The sequence below is a fragment of the Hibiscus syriacus genome, unplaced genomic scaffold (assembly GCF_006381635.1).
Source record: "Hibiscus syriacus cultivar Baekdansim isolate YM2019G1 unplaced genomic scaffold, ASM638163v2 tig00110338_pilon, whole genome shotgun sequence".
Taxonomy (NCBI): Eukaryota; Viridiplantae; Streptophyta; class Magnoliopsida; order Malvales; family Malvaceae; genus Hibiscus; species Hibiscus syriacus.
In genome coordinates this window covers 1,709,290-1,729,934 of record NW_024062691.1, presented here as the reverse complement: position 1 = coordinate 1,729,934, position 20,645 = coordinate 1,709,290, and the positions used below count along the sequence as shown (strand labels likewise).

The 20,645-nt window shown below is 30.4% G+C and overlaps 1 protein-coding gene across 1 annotated transcript; it reads left to right on the top strand.

Moving 5' to 3' along the window:
• The first annotated feature begins 2,944 nt into the window (after nt 1-2,944).
• LOC120120369 (outer envelope pore protein 37, chloroplastic-like) lies at nt 2,945-5,548 on the top strand. Its single transcript, XM_039140032.1, has 6 exons — nt 2,945-3,379; nt 3,555-3,644; nt 3,980-4,150; nt 4,346-4,440; nt 4,560-4,680; nt 5,352-5,548. The coding sequence occupies exons 1-6, from the start codon at nt 2,960-2,962 to the stop codon at nt 5,484-5,486; spliced, it is 1,032 nt and encodes a 343-aa protein (XP_038995963.1). The 5' UTR covers nt 2,945-2,959; the 3' UTR covers nt 5,487-5,548.
• Nucleotides 5,549-20,645: the final 15,097 nt, after the last annotated feature.

The following is a 20,645-nucleotide window of genomic DNA, read 5'->3' as shown; positions in this document are numbered from 1 at the left end:
AACATGTAATGCAAATAATGCATATTCACATAGTACAAAGTCATGTCACCTAGCTAGAATATTGTTCTCATATCTTCACATAAATCATATAACAAATAACTCCTCATCACAGAGCTTATATTACAGTTTCATATATTCACGTAGTTTAGTTCCACATATCTTATATTACATGTTCATATAATAGTTTAGGTCAATAACAAATAGCTTATTTCATTTTTTTCACTTAATCATATAATTTCATTATATCAATTCACATAGATTATCACATAGTCATGTACTTACCTAGCTCATGATCATATAGTTTATATCACATTTTCACATACTTACATAGATCATAACACATAATCAATATCATGCCGCAGAGAATTTAACAATATATGTTCACATACTAATAACTACGAACCATACTTATATTTATGCACACATAGAAATCATATTAACACATACTATTATTCATGTAATCATGAAAACAAAACATTGGAAATATACTCATCGCAAGTCTAGTTTCCATATAATTTATATACCATAGTAATATGCACTCACCTTGGCTTCACTAGTCACATCAATACTTATACATTTTATCTCTTACTTGATCAATCTTATCCCGTTAACTCGTCAGATACATGCTTCCATTCGATATCTACACGATACATATAATCGATATGAATATCTTAATTTGAATTACCATTAATCAATCATACATAACATAAGCTATACAAAGTACTTAATTCATAATTTCCATACAAGTAGTATTGGTACCCAAGGTACAGTACCGATACTTCCTTACTGTGGTATCGATACCATACTTCAGTATCAATACCCTATTTACATACTAGAATTTGTCTATTAGAATGATATTGATACTTAAACATTGGTATCGATACCCCTAGTATCAATACTAATCCTTCGGTATCGATACTTCTTAAAGATTTAATTTACTTTTACCTTATGGTATCGATATTGTTCATCCAATATCGATACCCAGACCCAACTATCATCTATATTTACTTTGGAGTATCGATATTGTTCATCCAGTACCGATACCCCTTGCCCAGAACTTATTCATTTAACCTGAAAATTTTCTAACACTTTGCTAATTTCCTCACTTTACGCTTCTTTAAAGCCTTTAAACTCAACTTATATCATTTTAACTCATCGTAACATAAAATATCCTATATACTCACTTGAATCTAAAAATCATACAAATCTATCAACATGTTCCAAATTCATTTCTAATACTTTAAATTTCTTATTTCAACTTATGACAAGTCAATTTTCACTTCAAAATCCATTTACTAACTCTTTCTCATCAATTCAATCAAAAACCCTTTTTACTTAATCACTCATAACTTATCCATCCTTTAGTTTTTACTTCTCTTTAAGCTTCCTCAAACTTTCCTAACATACCAAGAATCAAGACCCATCATAAATTATAATAAATAACCAATTTGAGCAGTCCTTACCTTAGCTATCGAGACTCGTTGTGAAGAGAAGAAAGAAAGATGAAGAAATTTATGGATTTCCTTTTTCCCCTTCTTTTCTCTTCGACGTGGATATATAATACCCAATGAATGAATTTTAAATTCATTTCCTGCCAAATGACCATTATACACTTTCATCTTTCAAACTTTGTTATTCAATCATTCTAAAAAATATTCCAATTAGGTCCCTTAACTTTTAAAATTTTCAAAATTAACCACAAAGTTTCAAAAACTTATATTTTAGTTATTAGCCCGCTTTTTGGGATGTTACAATGATAACCAACATCAAAAGAACTAGTAACCTTCCTAAAAACTCTTTGTCTCTGTCGAATGAGACGTTTTACGAAATGATAAAGGAGTGGTGAGCGAACCAAACTATATATGTGACATGCTACTTCGCTACACAATTTTGATTATAATGACAAACAACATTTTACCAAAGAAGGGATCTGACTACACTTGACCACCGACAACCCAATTAGAAAATAAATGTCCTTTGTGCGAGCACCAAACGACTACAAAGATATGCAAAAAAACGTACCAAAAGCTACAAGGATCGTGCCACAAGAACATAGAAAACGCGTACCACAAGAGCAAAGAAAAACGTGTCACATGGATAAAGATTCTCATTCAAAATTAAAAAAAACCTTAAGAAAAAAAGAAAACAAAAGACATAATATAAAAAAAGAACTAATAATTATCGACAATCGACAATCATATTAATGTCGCCAGCTAAACAAAAATAAAAAAGAAAGAATAAGCAATACAAAATTATTGAGAGAAACCTAAGTTAGAAAAAGGATAAAATGTCATATGACTTGTAACAGTACATTAAGTCATTGATTTAATATTAGAATTAAATTTTGTTATATTAATAATGTCTGGGTGAGAAATAACATTGTATGTAAAAAATGTTACATTAAATTTTAATCATATAAGGAAAGATCAGATAATTAATGATAAAAGATTTATACATAAATTTATTAATTTTTTATTTGTTCTTTAAACTATTAATTTTTAAAAGAATTAAGATATTAAGTTTTAATTATTTCATTAAAAATCAAATATAAAAATAAGAATACAAACTACTATAAATAATATTAATTTCAAGGATAACTTCAAAATGGGTAGTAAATGAATGAATTCGTGAGCAAAATCTCAGAAATATTAGGTTGACTTTGTATATTACTATTCCAAGCAAATATGAACGTTAAACTTCATATTTTGCGGAGTTAAGGATAGGGAGGAGCGGAATTCTGATTAAAATAAGACCAGAAATTTCCGCCAAATAACGATGTCCCCATTCCACTACTAAGCCACATCTCCCCCTCTTTCTCTCTTTCAAACAAAACAAATCCATTATAGATTCAACAATACCTCTCCGACTCCAATAGCCAAAGACACCCCAGATTTTTTTAAGCTTTAAGCGTTTCTCAAGACCATACATTGCGTGATATACAGACCAACCAAAAATAACGATGCTGGAACCAGCTTCTCAAACACCCAATTACCTAATCCGACCGTTCTCACCGCCAGCACCTTCGCTGCTTCTTCCCCCACAGCCACCGCCACCGCCACCACCACCTTCTCTAACGCGCATCTACTCCGACAAGTTATTGTCTTTGCTATCCGAAAAATCTTCCCTCAGAGTGACTTCGGAGTTTGACAGTGATAGCCGCGTGTTCTTTCAGAGGGTCTCGTGTAAGCTGTTTGACGACCTCGCCAGGCTCAACCTTTCCTTCATCAACAACGGCAAACGCGAGATCTTGGAGCCACAGTTGATGTTATCGTCAAGATATTTGTCCATCCACTACGATCCTGAAGAACAAAATGCCCTTATCCGGACCTCCTTCGATGTGGGTTCTAAGTTGTATTTCAATGTTGCACATGATGTCAAGGTTTGCCCGATTCTCCTTTAAAGACATATTTTCTATGTGGTTGCGCTTTAGTTGACATTATTAATGAAAATCTTATAGAAATGAAAGTTTGAGACGATTGTCGCCATGCGTGAGAGATTATTTTGCTGGTCACAGTTACATGTGTCGTCCCTTTAATATTCCATATTTTTCTCAGGCTCAACAAGGTGAGGTGTCAATGTATGCAGACCTACCCCATCCCGGCTATGGTATCCAATTATCATCTCCCGTTCCATCTGTTGGTTTGGTGAGTACTATTTGTCCTGTGAAGACCAATCATTTAGGATTATGTTCAGCACAAATCTAAATTAATCTTAATGTTCCTTTCTGGTACTTGGTAGCTGATTGTATAAAAGCACTTATTCAGTATTAGTTCTATTGGATATTCATTTGAACATTTAATTTGAAGAAGTATTTGGTAATTTGCACTCAGCCAGTTTTTTTGGCTCTGAATTGCAGAGCGGTTGTGGTGCCACATTGCTGTTAATATCCTACAAAATATCCAGTTTAGCCATGTTAATATATAACCACTCTTTCCTTTCTTTCATTCTAATTGCCTTTGTTACTTTCCTGTCACTGCAGCCTAGAGCGACAATTAGATTCCCCATGGGTGAAGTTACAGTTGAGGAGAGAGACCAGGAGGACGTACCAAGAACATTGACAATGAAGGGAATTCTTAGAGGTCAAATTTTGAATGGGGTCTGTTCTGCACATTATGTGAACCAACAACTGAAATTAAGATACATATATAAGGTGATTATTATTCCTCATTGTTATAAAGTTCTTCTTCTGTTCCTGTTTATTTACTTATTGATTGATAGGCTACAATGAACAGAGATGGCTAGTCTTCAAATTTGACTTGTGTGACTGAGCAAATTCTTCATAGGAAAATGCTGGGTTGGAAATAATGTGTGCAAATAGATGGTTTTGATAGTTTTCAAATTGCAGGATCGGTTAATGAAATTTATTCCTAGCATTTCAATACCTTCGAATGCTGTATCATTTGCATTCAAGCGACGTCTTACTCCAACTGACAAAGTGAGGTTAGAACTTTAGAACAATTCCATTTCTTTTGTTTTGCAGGAGACTCGGTGAGCTCTTTTTCATGTGATGTTCTTTTTATCCACGTATTTTGTTGATCAGCTTTCGTATTTGTCTGCAGCTACTGGTACAAGCTTGATACAAACAATTGGAGTGCTGTGTACAAGCACAAATATGAGAAATACATCAAGTTCAGGGCTGGATATGATTCAGATTTTCGTCGTGGCTGGGCTTCCATATGGGTAAGCGGTATTTGCTTAACTGACAGTCCTCGAAGAAGCCACAAGGACTAAGGGATGGCAAAAAAAAATCTGAACCCGACAGAGAAAATCGAAAATCGAATTAAACGGGGACGGGAAAAAATTGTTTATGTTAAACGGGGACGGGGACGGAGAAAACCCGTTTATGTTAAACGGGGACGGAGACGGGGACGGGTTTAGTAATCCCCGCCCCGATTACCTGACCCAATAAATATTAAAAATAATTATTATATATATAATATTAATAAATTTAATTTAATTTAAAATATATATATAATATTTATATATTTAATTTAAATATATATACCCGACCCGATACCCGGCCCGATACCCGTTTAAATAACCGTTTATGCTAAACGGGATACCCGTTTCCCCACGGTTTTCCCCGATTACCCGATGGGGATCCCCGTTTAAATTCCTGCGGTTTTTTAAGCGGGGACGGGTACGGGTTTTTTAAACGGAGACGGGGGACCAATACCCGGCTGTTGCCATCCCTAGGACTCCGGTCTATAGGATGCATACATTGTCAATAGATTAAAAAAAATTCTGAACAAATACTACCTTATAATCACCCATTAAATAAAGTTGTTGTCCTTGAAGGCAAGGTTTATATTGTTTACATGGCCCGATAACTCTTGGTATCCTCATTTCAGGTCGGAGATGAAAACGGCAAGGCGAGGAACGCTGCGATGAAGATGAAAGTTCAGTTTATGTTACAGGTACCACAGGATGACATTCAGTCATCAACGCTGATGTTCCGTGTTAAAAAGAGATGGGATATATTGTAGTCCCACGGCTCTTGAATCATCCTCGTCTGGTTTCTCATACGTTCTCTTTATATTGCATAGTTTTTCTTCTTCTTCTTCTATGAATGATGCTAATTGTTAGTCGATGAAGTTACTCTTCAAAATAATTTGTTAATTATGAATTGGTTGAGGTTTTCCTATGGGGAAGGAGTGATTTGAAGAGCCATATGAAGTGAGAAAAAGTCTTCCATTGCTTTTGTTTTTTTGGTTAACGAAATGATGTAGCTTTTCTTAATGGCATAATAAGATATTTGTCCTTTTAACGTCTACTCTTAATTTGGTTTTACACTTGCATAAATTAATGGGTAAACTACAAGTTTAGTATCTCAACTATCACTTTTGTTCTGTTTTGGTCACTCAACTATTATTTTTTTCAAAATCATACCTAATGTTACGTTTTAATTTCATTTTGGTCACTTGTCTTTAAAAATTAATAGAATTACTAACGTGATATTTTCATTTTTTCAATAATGGTGTGGTCTTACCTTATGGTGACACGTTAATATCACCGTTAATGTTTTAATGATGGGTGACCAAAATGAAATTAAAACGTAACGTCAGACATTATTTTGAAACAAAAAATTTATTAGATGACCGAAATGAAATAAAAATGATAGTTGAAGTATTAAATGTGTAATTTACCTTAGATTAATAAATCTAACCCTCCATATTATATCTCCAATGGCCGTGAATCAACACTGACAATTTAACCTCATAAATTGATTTTTAATTACATTCAAAGAAAGTTCTTATTTTGGGGTCAAATTTTGAAGATTTAAAATATTTTAAAAAGTAATATAAATTAATACTTAAAGTTTATATTAAATTAGATAATAAAAGTTTTATCTTAATTAAACTTTTATTTAAAAATTTGCGATCAAATGAAGTTATTAAAATTTAATTATATAATTTGTAAATAATAGCTAACTTGATGGGAAGAAAAAGATTACGAAGAAAACAAGTTCGAAAAGTAAAATAATAAATATGTTTTTTATTTTTATAAATTTTAAATCTTATTTTAGTCTTCCTTAAAAAGAGATTATAAAAGAAAGATGGAAATCACTCTTAATAGATCTAAAATTCATAAATGAGAAAAATAAAAGAGAAAAATAAAAGAGAAAAACTTACATCAAAATTCATAAATATTTTAAAAAGTAAGCGGTTATTTGTTTATTTCAGAATGATTAAGCGTTATGATTTAAATGTTGAATGATTCAGAGATTCTGTATGAATTAGCTCTGAATGTGACATGTTGTTTGATAATGACTCTGAATCACCTGAATCATTCAATATTGTTTTGCTGAATCAGTCAGTACTGTTTTACTAAATCAGTCAGTACTGTTTTGCTAAATCAGTCAACACTGTTTTACTAAATCAATCAGTTTTAAATCATTCAGAGATGAGAAACAAATAGTCTGAATATTGAACGGTTTAACATTTAACGCTGAATGATTCCATTCAAACCAAACAATCAGCACTAATACAAAACCAAAACACTATAAACAATACCCAGAAAGATTGCAGCTAGCAATGCAGGATTCAGACATGGAGATGAACGACGCCGTTGGGAGGCTTCTTGTTTTTGTTGACTATAGAAGTAGCAGATGAAGAGATGGAGGAGGAATTGGTGAACATGAGAGGGAGATGGTGGGCATCGGAATCATCGGCGTCGTCGGATGAAGGAAGGTTGATGCAAGAACAACGCTCCAGAGTCGCGAAGAAGGCTTGGGCCACGCTGCTTCCCAACCACGCCACCATGTAAGACAAACAGCTGCCTTCATCACCATTCTGTATTTTTTTTAGAAGAATTATCTGATTGATTTGGGGTTGCAGAGAGGGTTTTTCTGATATGACTAGAATCCCCCCAATTTTTCTTGATAACGTGGGGTGTTTTGAAATTCAAAGGCCTAAGCTTGAGGATGAAGCGATTAGTCAATGAGTTGAAGGTGAAACTGACGGACTTTGTCTTCTCTCTTTCTGTTTTTGATCAACAATTATCTCCTATTGAACTACACCTTTATCTGCGTTTGTAATTTGAGAAAATCGCATCAGTGACTAAAAATACCTTATAATATACGATTTTAACCAATTTTTTTTGGATTTGTCAAAATGACCACGACCACGACCACGACCCGACCCGAGACGAGACGGCGGCGGCGGCGGCGCGCGAGAGTCCCCCTTGTCCTCTTTCACTCAACAAGGAAGTGCAAAATACAAACCTTAAATACCATTCCCAATAGTATTTCCAATACTATGTGGGATTGAGCATTACCAACACTTGTTCCAAATATCATTATTCTTCATAAGTTATCATCCATTACAATATGAATTAGTCGTGTTAATGAACCAATATACCTCATTAATATATGGTATTGTTGAACAAAAGAATGATGATGATGATCTTATTAAAGACCATCTAGTACGAAAGAATCCAATGCATAACCGATACCTTATTGTGAAACTAATTCACATAGAGGTTGTACGTGAAAAAAAAATCTTTTACTTTTATAGTAAATATCTATCTCAATAATTTTAATATAAAAAATATATTTTTTATTTAATAATAGAATTATTTCATGTATTTATCAAGTTATAATTTTAAATACTTATTAAAATGAATTAATTTATTATCGATAATTCATATTGTAATGGATGATAACTTATGAAGAATAATGATATTGGGAACAAGTGTTGGTAATGCTCAATCCCACATAGTATTGGAAACACTATTGGGAATTATATTTAAGGCTTGTATTTTGCACTTCCTTGTTGAGTGAAAGAGAACAAGGGGGACTCTCGCGCGCCGCCGCCGCCGTCGTCTCGGGTCGGGTCGGGTCGGGTCGTGGTCGTGGTCGTGGTCGTGGTAATGGTAATGGTAATGGTAATGGTAATGGTAATACGTGTCTTCGACACGTCCGCGCGGATACTATCTTTTTAGAGAAACAAATGTTTTTTTATTTTCAACGTCAATCGCGTTGCGACTCTCTCAATCGCATTGCGATTCTATCAAACGCATTGCGATTTTCTTCTAAATCGCGTTGCGAACTTGGAAGCTCGCGTTGCGATTTTCTTTTGATCGTTGCGATTTTCTTTTTAACGTTGTGATTTTCTAAATCGCGTTGCGATTTTGATATCGCGTTGCGATTTTATTGGTCATTTTGGCAAATCCAAAAAAAATTGGTTAAAATCGTATATTTTAAGGTATTTTTGGTCACTGAGACGATTTTCTCTTGTAATTTTTGCATCAAAAAGTGTTCTTCTTTTGGCTAATTACGCTATATAATTCAATTAAATATTTGATTTTTTAACTCGAAGGAAATTTGATGTCAACAACGAATAAATAGAAACATATTTAATTATTATTTTAACCTAATTAAACATTAAAATAAATAATAATATTTGCATTAAATCATTAACATAAATAGTACTAGATAACTATTTCAAAAATATATCCAAAAATTCGTTCTAGTACCACATGCAAATATAAATTACAAGAACATATCAATTAAAATTTTAGATTGTTACCTATAACAAATTGAGATTAAATATTATATTCTTTAAATAGCATTATAGATTTAAATCTTGATATTATAAATAGAATAATTTGGATTAGAATGATCATCTCTATAAAAATAACTTTTGTAATAACTGATTTGAATTAATTAATTAATTAATTGAATACTCGTGATTAAACAAGAATTGCGATTTCTTGTTACCGAGAACAATATCAAACTTATGCATAAATTTTTGGCTTAATATAAAGATAAGTACACAAATTATACCGTTTTTTTTATTTAGGTGCATAAATTATTTTTTGGCTAATTAAGATGTCTAACGTTATAAATGTTATAATTTTAAGTGTCCAACCATAATAACCGTTAAAAATTCAGTAAGCGACACTTGTCATATTCTGATAATTTTAAAAAATTTAATTTTTTAAAAAAGTTAAAAATAAATTATTGTATTCAAAAATACTTTTTAATGTTTCTTCTTAATCTTTTTTCCTCATTTCATCTAACGTCTAACAATCTCTCTCTCTCTCTCTCTCTTTGTTGGTTTTGTACAAGGAGGTTTAGCATAGGCTATTACACAACAATCTCTAATACAAACAAAACGAAATAATTTTTTCTTCCATCCCTCAGCTCGCATCGGAGTGCTAAGACGGTCAACCATGTCCTGGGTCACAGCTACAATAAATTTAGTTCCTCATCGATCGGATTCTTTCTTTTTTAAATGGTACAATAAATTCGGTTTTTAATGTTCCGAAGTTGTGTGAAACCAAGCGATGTCACCAATATCCATTTTTATATTGAAAAACAATTTCCCTTTTTTTTCAACCATCATTTCAATAAACCATTTTCATCTTCACTTAATTACAGTTTTTGGAACCAATCAATTTTATCATCATTGCTTAATCATGTATAGAGTCTTATAAAATGAGAAAAAAAGAAATATAATTCAATTTTGTGCGATTAGAAATAAGGTATTGAGAGTCCACATGGTTTTCACCACTCCGCCAATAAAAATCATCAACTTGGTGCAACAGAAAGCTGATGGCTGTGTTTTGATAGCAGAATTTTAATTCGTGTAACTTATTCATCTTTATTTCATCAAACAAAAAATAAGGTATTGAGCATTAATCCAAAAAATAGCATATGTTAGAAACTAATTTTTTCCATTTGAAGTACGTGATAAAAGAATCCTTTCCAAAACTACTTTCTAACTCAACTCCTGAAAATTAATTAAGAAGTAAGTATATTTGGCAAATTAGTCAAATTATTCATCTTTATTCTCTCGTATTCCTTTAGGTCATGTGTTCTAGGCCTATTAAGAACACTTCTTTTCCTTATGTTAATATCCCCTTCTCCTATCCTCTAATTAGAATTAAGATTAGATTTATAATTTATCCAAAAAAAATTCTAAAAATTAGGAGAAAAAGTCTTAAAGTTGCATTAAGATTGGGAGTTTTTGTTCTTAATCTTTAAATTTTAAACTCTAAACATTGCACAAACCAATATATTTCAATGGTTAAAGAGATCATTTATTTTTCTTAGAGTCATGGGTTTAAGCACCGATGACTGCAAGAGTGATAGGATGTTCATTGTCAAATAGTTAAGAGTATTTAGAATAAATATTACTTTATAATCAACTTAGTTTAATTAAAAAAAACTCTAAACGTTGTAATAAATAAGAAAGAAAAAGATGAGGCAATTTTTTCAATCTTTCATCATCGTGCAGTGAAACACACTATTTGACCCAGCGAATGATGCATAACACTATTTTTTTTCTACTGCTCGCATGGTGGGGATTTGGTTGTTGGGGGATACAATAATGTGGAGCTGCCATTCTTACTGCAACCATGGTTCTTTTTCTATTTCAGACCCTTTTAAACCGACTGTCAAACTATAGTACTAAATTACGGCCGCAACGATTGTTGCGGTAAAAAATCGTTACATAACATCGCAACACGCTATAAATTGTGCCGCAATGCCGTAATAAACTTTAAATTATCTTAAATATAGAATCACATAAATTAATTGTTCTAATTTAATTATTAAAATTGGATTATAAATATATATCATTAATAATATCGTAATAGTTATGTTTAAAATTTGTTGTTTAAATTTGAATTAATTAAATTATTTATTAATATTATTTTAAAATTAAATTATTTTAAATTTAAATTGAATTTTTCTCATATCTAAAATTGACGTGATTAATTTTAAATTAAATTTTTATATTAACATTAAATATCATAATTATATGTTTATTTAATATTATATAAATTTTGTATAAGAGAGGAATTCACTTTATAATACTATAATAGTATATGTATTTTATCTATTTACTATAAAACTATAAAATTTTATCTAATCTATAATATAAAGAATAAATAAATAAATAATATTATAAATAAAATAAAAAAGGAATATATTCCTTGATAAAATAAAAAAAGTGATAGTGTATGCGTGTAGAGGCACAGAAAAACAAATAATTAATGGGCATAGTTACATAATATTGGATCAGATCAATGCAAATAAATAAATAAATAAATAAATAATATTATAAATAAAAATATATATATATTCCTTGATAGTGTGTGTAAGAGACATAAAAAGTAATAGTGTGTGTAAGAGACAGAGCACTAAAGCAAATAATTGAGCGCACTAAAATTAATAGGTACGATTTTATTGACTTAGGGTCTAAAACATTCCTACTATAATAGAGTTTCATGTGTTACTGAGTTGTGGGAGTACTTATCATCTTTTTTCTAAGAGAGTTTTTTCATTGGGGTTCAACCAAAGCAATAATTTCTATGGTGGTGGATTTTATTTGAAGATCTTTCAGTTAGTTTGGTTAGTAGGAAATGTGCTATGTAGTGGAGTGACTCACAGGTTTATTTTTTTCAAGTAAGTTATTTTATTATTATTTTATTTATTACTTAATTCAAAAATTAAACTTATCTTAAAAGTTGAATTTAGGATTGTTATATGATTGTTATGAAAGAATTATTTTAAATATTTATTTAATAGTCAGTTATATTCATATTTTGTTATCTAAATATTTGTTTTATTTTTAATCTATTTTATTGTTAGCTTTAAGTTTTATAATTATTATTTTATTTTTGAATACTTTATTAGCTTATTTAATTATATACAAGTATAAGAAAAATGTCACGTTTAAAAAGTAAACAAGGTGAAGCTCGTAGTGATGATTACGGTTGGAGGTGGGGAGAAGCTGTTGAAGGCAATCATAATAATGTCATATGCAAATTCTGTGACAAAATTATCAAATAAGGAATAACAAGATTGAAAGAACATTTGGCTGCAAAAAAAAAGGAAATGTAGCACCTTGTCAAAATGTCTTGGTTGAAGTTAGGAAAAACATTGCTCAACAACTTAAGGAATATCATAATGAAAAAGCTTTGAAGCAGAAGAGAAAATAAGAATTGGAGGGAAGAATAAGATTAGGAGATCATGGAAACTATGGTAATAGTGATTCGAATGATGAGGAGTTAATTATTGCAAGACAACAAAGTATAAGATCCAAAATTGAATGGGAAGAAAGATAACACCGAAGAGCAAGAACTGGTCAAGATTCAATTTATGAACCTGGGGGAGGTAGTACTACTGAGACTCGAGACTTTAGAAGATCATTTAATATTGTTGATTCAAAAAAAGTGGGAAGGAACATCAGTGGAGTAATTTTGACTCTTTTGGAGCTAGATTAGCAAATATGGATCCTGTTCTTGAAAAATCAAAGAGTTCGAAGCAACCAAAACTCACTGAAAGCTTTCTGAAAAATGCAAGAAAAAAGATAGGGAAAGCAATTTCAAAGTTAATATTGAATGAAGCTTTACCAACAAGAATTGCATACTCGCCATTTCTACAGCATATACTTCAAGTTGCAGCTAAAGTTGGAAAATCAGTTAGGGGTCCATCAGCTTATGAGGTAACAAGAGTGTATTTGGATGAAGAGTACAAAGAAATACAAGAATGATTGAATGACTTTAAGCCTATCTGGGAAGAAAGATGTGTGACCATTATGTGTGATGGGTGGAAAGGAACTAGAAATCAACATATAATCAATTTCTTGATTTATAGTCCTAGAGTTATCACCTTTAAAAAATCAATTGATGCTAGTAGTGTTACCTCTCGTACTGCTGAGTATTATTTTGATATAATGGACAAAATGGTGGATGAAATTGGTGAAGAATTTATTGTTCAATTTGTTATGGACAATGAAGCAATAATAAAAGCTGGTGGAAAAATGTTGATGCAAAAGAGAAGACACATGTATTGGTCAACATATTCTGCACATTGCTTGGATCTTATTTTGGAAGAAATTGGTAACAAAAAAAGTGTGAAATTTTTTTAGATCAAACAAAAAAGATAACTTTCTTTATATACAATCATACATGGACGATTGATTATATGAAGAGGTATACCAAATGTAGAGAACTCTTACGTCCTGCGTCCTGGGATCACTAGATTTGCTACCAATTTCATTGCTTTGGAGAGTATTGTTAGAAGCAAACAAGCATTTAAAGAAATGATAATTTCTTAAGAATGGAAAATGTTCACATATGCAAAAAAATCAGTTGAATTAGAGATGATAAAAGTCATTAATTCCAAAAACTTTTGGAAAAAATGGGTGATGTCTTAAAGATCCAAGAATCGTTGGTTAAAGTATTAAAGGTGTGTGATGGCGATGAAAAACCAATTATGGGTTTTATTTATGAAGCCATTGACAGAGTAAAATTGGCGATTCAAAGGGATTGCCGCTATTTCCAGAAATATTGGGAAATAATTGATAGATGATGGAGTGCACAACTTCATAATGATTTACATTCTGCTGGTACGTTATAAAACTTTTAAATTTAAATTGTGATATCTTGTTTAAATATTTATTATGGTATTTTTTATGTAGGATATTTTTTAAATCCACAATTTCTATACGGAGGTAATTCCACAAGTGAAATGATTCGTGAAACTATGAATGGAGTTAGAAATGTCATATAGAGGATAGAACCCAACTTGAATGATCAAATTCTTGCAATGAACCAGTTATGTATTTTATATACTTAAATTGTTTGAAAAACTCATAAATTATCATGTTTAAACTACTAATTCATTTATTTTTTTAGTTGTTGCTATATCAAGACAATGGATTCTTTTGGAACACTATTAGCTCAAGCTGCAATTTTGAAGTCTAACCCTGGTAAACAAAAAGAATTTATCCTCTATAGTTTTGTAGATAATAAAGATATTTGTATAAATACTTTATGAATTATATCTTAATATTTATGTTTTTTATAGCTGAATGGTGGATTAATTATGGAAATTGTGCACCATAGCTTTAACGCATCGCTGTCAAAGTTTTGAGTCAAACAACTTTATCTTCAAATTGTGAGTGTAATTGAAATACTTTTAGTTTGATCCATTTAAAGAAGAGAAATAGACTCAAGCATAAAAAAAACTTCAAAAATTGGTTTATGTCCATTATAATATGAGGTTGAAGTTGAGACACATGCAAAGAAAAAGTGCACAAGAATTAGAATGGGTTTTAATCCGATTAATCTTGAAAATATTTTTGAAAAAAATGACCTACTAAATGCATGGATTGAAGAAAGAGAGAATGCTACACTTGATAGTGAATAAAATTTCTCATGGTTGCTTGAGGAGTTACTCAATAAAACTGATGAAGAAACTCAAGGTGAAGATATTAACAGTTCACCTACTCCATCTAATGAGGAAAATGTTCAACTATCCACGTCAAGTTATGATGCTGATGATGATGACGACGACGATGATGATGGTGGTTGTGATGATCATGGTGGTGATAATGAAGGTACGTACCAACCAGAATATAGACACATTTATTCTAATGCTTTTCATGGAGATCAAGGTACGTCCAGACATCCTTATGATGATAATTCAGGTTTTTATAGAACAAATGCATCACAAAATAGAAGAGATGATGATGATAGAACTCATATAAGGATGGGAGAACACTTTTATGATTCATTTGCATGTTCAACATCATATAGTTCAGCTACAAATGGTAGTGAAATTAGTGAATCATCTCATGGTTCTCATTCTTATCAACCAAATTCATGTTATCCACCTTACCTTGAACAAAATCCAAGTTATGGATTTTTTTTGTCATCATTTATCATACGAAATGTTCCTACCAATGATGCATCTTATGATGCACATAATGTGATGTCTTATTCACATGGAATAGGAAGAAATCAAAACCAAGAAAATGAGGAAGATGGAAATGCTTTAGATTCGCCACGCCATTTATTTTGGTGGTGAACTGTAAGATATATAATTTTTATATTTGTAGTTATGTATTTTTCTTTCTTTCTAACTTATGTAAAATGAACATTTTTATGTTATAATATAAAAAATTTGATATGATTTTAGTGATATTGTTTATATGTTATTAACCATTATTCAATATGATAATATTTCTATGGTTTATATTTGTTTTTAATATTTATCTATGAAATTAAATTTTTATTTTCAAAATAAAATATTAAAAGAGTATATTAATATTAGTATATTAAAAGATAACCGTAAAATATATAAATATAATATTTTAGACGTATTGTGATTTTTAAGGAAGAGATCACGTCTGCGGCAGCCGCAACACGTTACGTAACGTTCGCAACATTCGCAACCGTGACAACACAACCGCATTCGCAACAAAATCCGTAATCGCAGTTTTATACTAAGGTGATGTTTGTTTTCACTGTTTAAGGTCTTGGCGCAGACGTGGACTTATGTCTTCAAAGCTTTTCTAACCTCTTCAAAGAACCATTTTTGCTATTAATTTTTAAAAAATTATAAAATGTCATTAAATTTAATGAATTATTACAAAATAGTCACTATAATGTTGTAATAAATTATAAAAGTTCAATAATATAATAATTATTTTATAGTATTTAAATAAATTTATTAATAATTTTATAATCTTTTAATAAATTTAATAAGTATTTTATAATTTTTAAAACTTTATTGACGAAAATGATCATTTGTATATAACTCAACGATATCTAATATACTTTATTTGAAAAAATATATTAAACTTAGTAAAAATATTATACAATTAAACTTAGTAAACTTTTTTATATAAAAACTTAGAAAATCATGAGGACATACAATTATTAGCATTAAAAGACAAAATAAATGTTTTAATAAAAAATATTCACACTATTGAAAAATCTGATTCTTATCATTTAATTCTGGTAAAGTACGAAAATTCCTTTATACAGAATAAATAAATAAATAAAATAATATATTTTTTCTAAATAGAAAAATACTAATTAATGTATATTATATGAAGTATATATTATATATATTTTTTGATGTTACTAGAATCATATTGTACCACTCGAATAAATTAAGATGATTTAAATGATATTATAAAATCGAATATTGATATATTTGTGAATCGATAATAATTGAGAGTTAAAATATAATTTTTTAACAATTACTTAAACCGAAACAAACAGATTGAATTAAAATCAAATTGATTTCATTATCGATTGATTTAATAATAATTTTTAAAATGATATATAATATTAAAACTAAAATCTAATATTCCGTAGATGTAATAATTTATAATAATAAAATTCGTATAATATTTATTTAATATATATTTTTAAATAAAGTATATTAGATATCGTTGAGTTATATATAAATGATCATTTTCATCAATAAAGTTTAAAAATTATAAAATACTTATTAAATTTATTAAAAGATTATAAAATTATTAATAAATTTATCTAAATACTATAAAATAATTATTATATTATCAAGCTTTTATAATTTATTACAATATTATAGTGATTATTTTGTAATAATTCATTAAATTTAATGACATTTTATAATTTTTAAAAAATTAATAGCAAAAATAGTTATTTGAGTATAGTTTAAAAAATCAGTTTATTTATATTTCAGTTTATTTTAGCAGTATGCAGACGTTAAAAAAAATAGTCTTCTTCTTACAGACTGCAGACTTTTAGTCCACCTATTCTACTGTAGATGCCTGCAGATGTGGTCCGCAGACTACAGACCTTTTACCTCTGCAAAAACAAACATCACCTAAGGCTCCAACCATATTTCTGCAACTTCAGTTTAGCACAGTACACCAAACTACCCTTCATTTATATGGCACCTTATTTGTCCAATCTCACCAACTGTCCTCTGAAAAACAGGCTTAAAATCACATTGAAGTGGCAGCTCAGGTTTTGCTGGTAATTCAGCAATCATACTGAACCTTGTATATATTACAATGAAACTAGGTTTGATGAGGGAAAAGCAATTTATTCTTCTTTGTAATGTTTCTTGCTCAAATGAGTATTCCAAAACCAAAACAAAATGGGTGTATATAATCTCCATGTTTCTGAGATGTTCCTCTATCAGCAGCTACCTGCCCCCTTCTTTTCCTTTATCGCTCATAAAAAGCTAACCTTAAGTAGGGTGTAAACGAGTCGAGTCGAGTTTGAATATTGCCGAACTCGACTCGAACTCAAAAACTTTAAATGTAAACTCAACTCGACTAGAAAACTCGAGAGCCTAAAATTTTCAAGCTCAACTCAAACTCGAAAGAAAATATTAAACTCAACTCGAACTCGAAAAGGCTCAAACTCATAAAAAAATTCAAGAACTCGGTTGAAGCTCAAGACTCAAACTCGATTAAAGCTTGATTGAGCTAATTCAAGCTTAATTCTAGCTCGATTCAAAGCTCAATTTAAGCTCATTTAAGCTCGATTTAAGTTCGATGCTCACCACGTGGCTCGTAAATTAAACCATTGAGTTTGAGTTTTAATTTATAGAATCACTTGTGGAACACTTGCTTCTATCTTAAAGATGTGGGATATAATAGGCCACATGTTGTGTGTGGATATACGGCCAGAACTCACCCTTTCCCCGTGCTCTTCACTCTCTTCAACACCTGTTCGGATCAAAGGGAAGTTATTTTAAGCTTCTCCCCACTGGTTTTCTGGATACAATAACACGAAAAGGCTTGGAAGAAAATTCTAGGTTGCGAGTTTTATGCTAATAAAACTCGGTGTTAGAACCTGATTTGGTTAATGTTACGAGAAATGGGTATAATTATCTTAAGCTTCTCAAACTGATTTTTGTCTCAGGTGCCGGACTGGCTTTCTTAGGAGGAGGCGTTTTTGGTTGGACATTTGGACAAGAAATTGCAAACCACTGGCATCAACTCTACAGGCTGGACACAATGGCTGCACAAGCCAAATTCATGGAATGGTGGGAAAAGAAGTGCCAGAGGCGATCTTAAACCTATAGTGTCATTGAAAGTGGCACCTGTGCTCAGTTTTCATTTTCTTAATAATGGCGTAATGTCTGAAAAACGTATTGTTTGGTTCGGTTTTGGCTGTTTTTAGAAACTTTGCTTTCGAGTTTGAATGAAACCAGTTGTTTCCGTTACAACTTACAATACTTTGCCCCAATAAGTTGTTGCAGTTCTATCACAGTTGGCACATGATTTGAACTTTTTGTTTTGTTCATTTTGATAAGGCTATTATTTAATGAATATAGTTTCACGTAGAACTCAAGATACAACATTGAGAAACGGTCACCTATGCTATTGACTCTAGTACATCTGATAAGGTACATATTGATACATATAACATGTCACAGTTAATAGAACAAGGGTGACACATAACTTTTCAAAATCAGTCCCGGAACATATCCATTGTAGAGTTACCTCAACAACCCTCAAGCTTGTAACTTCGGAAGCACTCGTACAAATGAAGTATTTACAGCTTCATTATTCACAGTAGATAAAAAAATCCATACAAGCCAACGTTTCCGGTCACGTCATACGGTTTAGGGTTTGATATTTAGGATTTATGGTTTATAGTTTAGGGTTTAAGGGTTTAGGGTGTAATATAACATGTGCTTAATTAAATGAGTTTTATTTTTCTTTTAGTACTCTATCACATAATCAGATTAAGAGTTTAGGGTTTATGACTTATAATTTAGGGTTTATAGTTTATAGTTTATAGTGTAGGGTTTAGGGTGTAATATAACATGTGCTTAATTAAATTGACTTTTATTTTTATTTTAGTAATATACAATGTAACAATTGGACTTGGTTGTTTAATTAAAAAAATAAAAATTGAGGGTAGTTGTATTATAGAATTTTTAATATATTTTTAAAATTTTATAATTATCAATAATGTATTTTTAATAAATTTTTTATAATGTAATTTTAAAAAATCTAAAATTATAATATAACATTTTTTCGAGCTGCTCACGAGCTTTTCAAGTCGAATATCGAGTAGCTCGTTTCGGCTCGTTAAGAACTCGAGTTGAGCTCGATTCGAGTCCATTCGATCCGGGTATTTATCGAGCCTTGATCGAGTCGATCTCGAATAGCTCACGATCTGTCTCGTCTCATTTACATCCCTAACCCCAAATACTTATATCAGTAAAGCTCTCATAATCTTAACGTATTGTTTTCATTGAGTCTTGAATGGGATGGGCACGAGTCGGGTTTTTTGTCCACCCGACCTGATCGAGAATAAGGAGTCCTCTACCCGACACCCGACCTGACCTGACCAAAACAAATTTTCACCCGACCCAAACTCGACCCGATATATAACTTAAAAACCAACCCGAAATAATAAAAAAATTATTTTTATTCAATAAAACAGTAACTTAATTGAAAAAAATAATATATAGAGGGGTATTATTGTAATTATTCATAAATATATAAGATAAAATTATATATTTTTTCGGGTCGGATATTTTCCACCCTAAACCCGAACCCGGCCCGAACCTATTTTTTTTAAAATCCGACCCGACCTGGTTGGGTTAGGTCGGAACCCGTCGAATTCGGGTCCCATACCCATCCTTAGTCTTCATCAAATTGCCCTTAGTCTTTTTTTTCCATAAATTTTAAATCTAGTAGTAAGTTTACCTATAAAAAGGGAAAATATATGCTTCTAATAGATATTGAACCCATTACATAAAGAGATATAGGAACAAAAATAAATAGCTTAACCAACTAGTCAAATATATTTACTCATTACTCAATAATTTTTTTTTTATATTGGACCATTTGTTTCATATTATTGTAACTAGATAGTTGGTTATTTGAAGTGTAAATTAATTAAATATTTTTTGATAGTTTGTTCATTCACAATGTAAAGATTCAAACTCTTGATCTTGTTTAAAGATCTAGTACCTCATCCCATTAGAACAACTAGTTGTTGGTAAATTTGTCAAATATTTTAATTTCATATTTGTTTAATATTTTAAATAGTGTTATGCATATTTAAATAGTACTTTAATATCATTATTTTTTAATTAATTTTATGTTTATGATGTCTTTAATATTTAATTTTATGTTTATAATTTTAAATGACATAATAATATATTTATTCTTAAAATTTATATCATTTAATTTTAATTTTAAAAATTTCGTAAAATTACTCCCAATCTTTATAGAATATATAAATTACATATTGTGTTTATAATATAATCATCAAATCGATATAATATGCAAGCATTAAAAATTAAAACAATATGATATTAAAAAACATGTGAATTGATCGAAAAAATTTGAACACGTAGAAAAAAAATTGGATACAGT

What these genes read in the sequence shown, in the direction of transcription:
- LOC120120369 (XM_039140032.1), top strand. Translation starts at nt 2,960, where the DNA reads ATGCTGGAACCAGCTTCTCAAACACCCAATTACCTAATCCGACCGTTC. An exon ending in CCGTTCCATCTGTTGGTTTG is followed by an intron (nt 3,645 to 3,979) that starts GTGAGTACTATT and finishes CTGTCACTGCAG; the next exon opens with CCTAGAGCGACAATTAGATT. An exon ending in ACTCCAACTGACAAAGTGAG is followed by an intron (nt 4,441 to 4,559) that starts GTTAGAACTTTA and finishes ATTTGTCTGCAG; the next exon opens with CTACTGGTACAAGCTTGATA.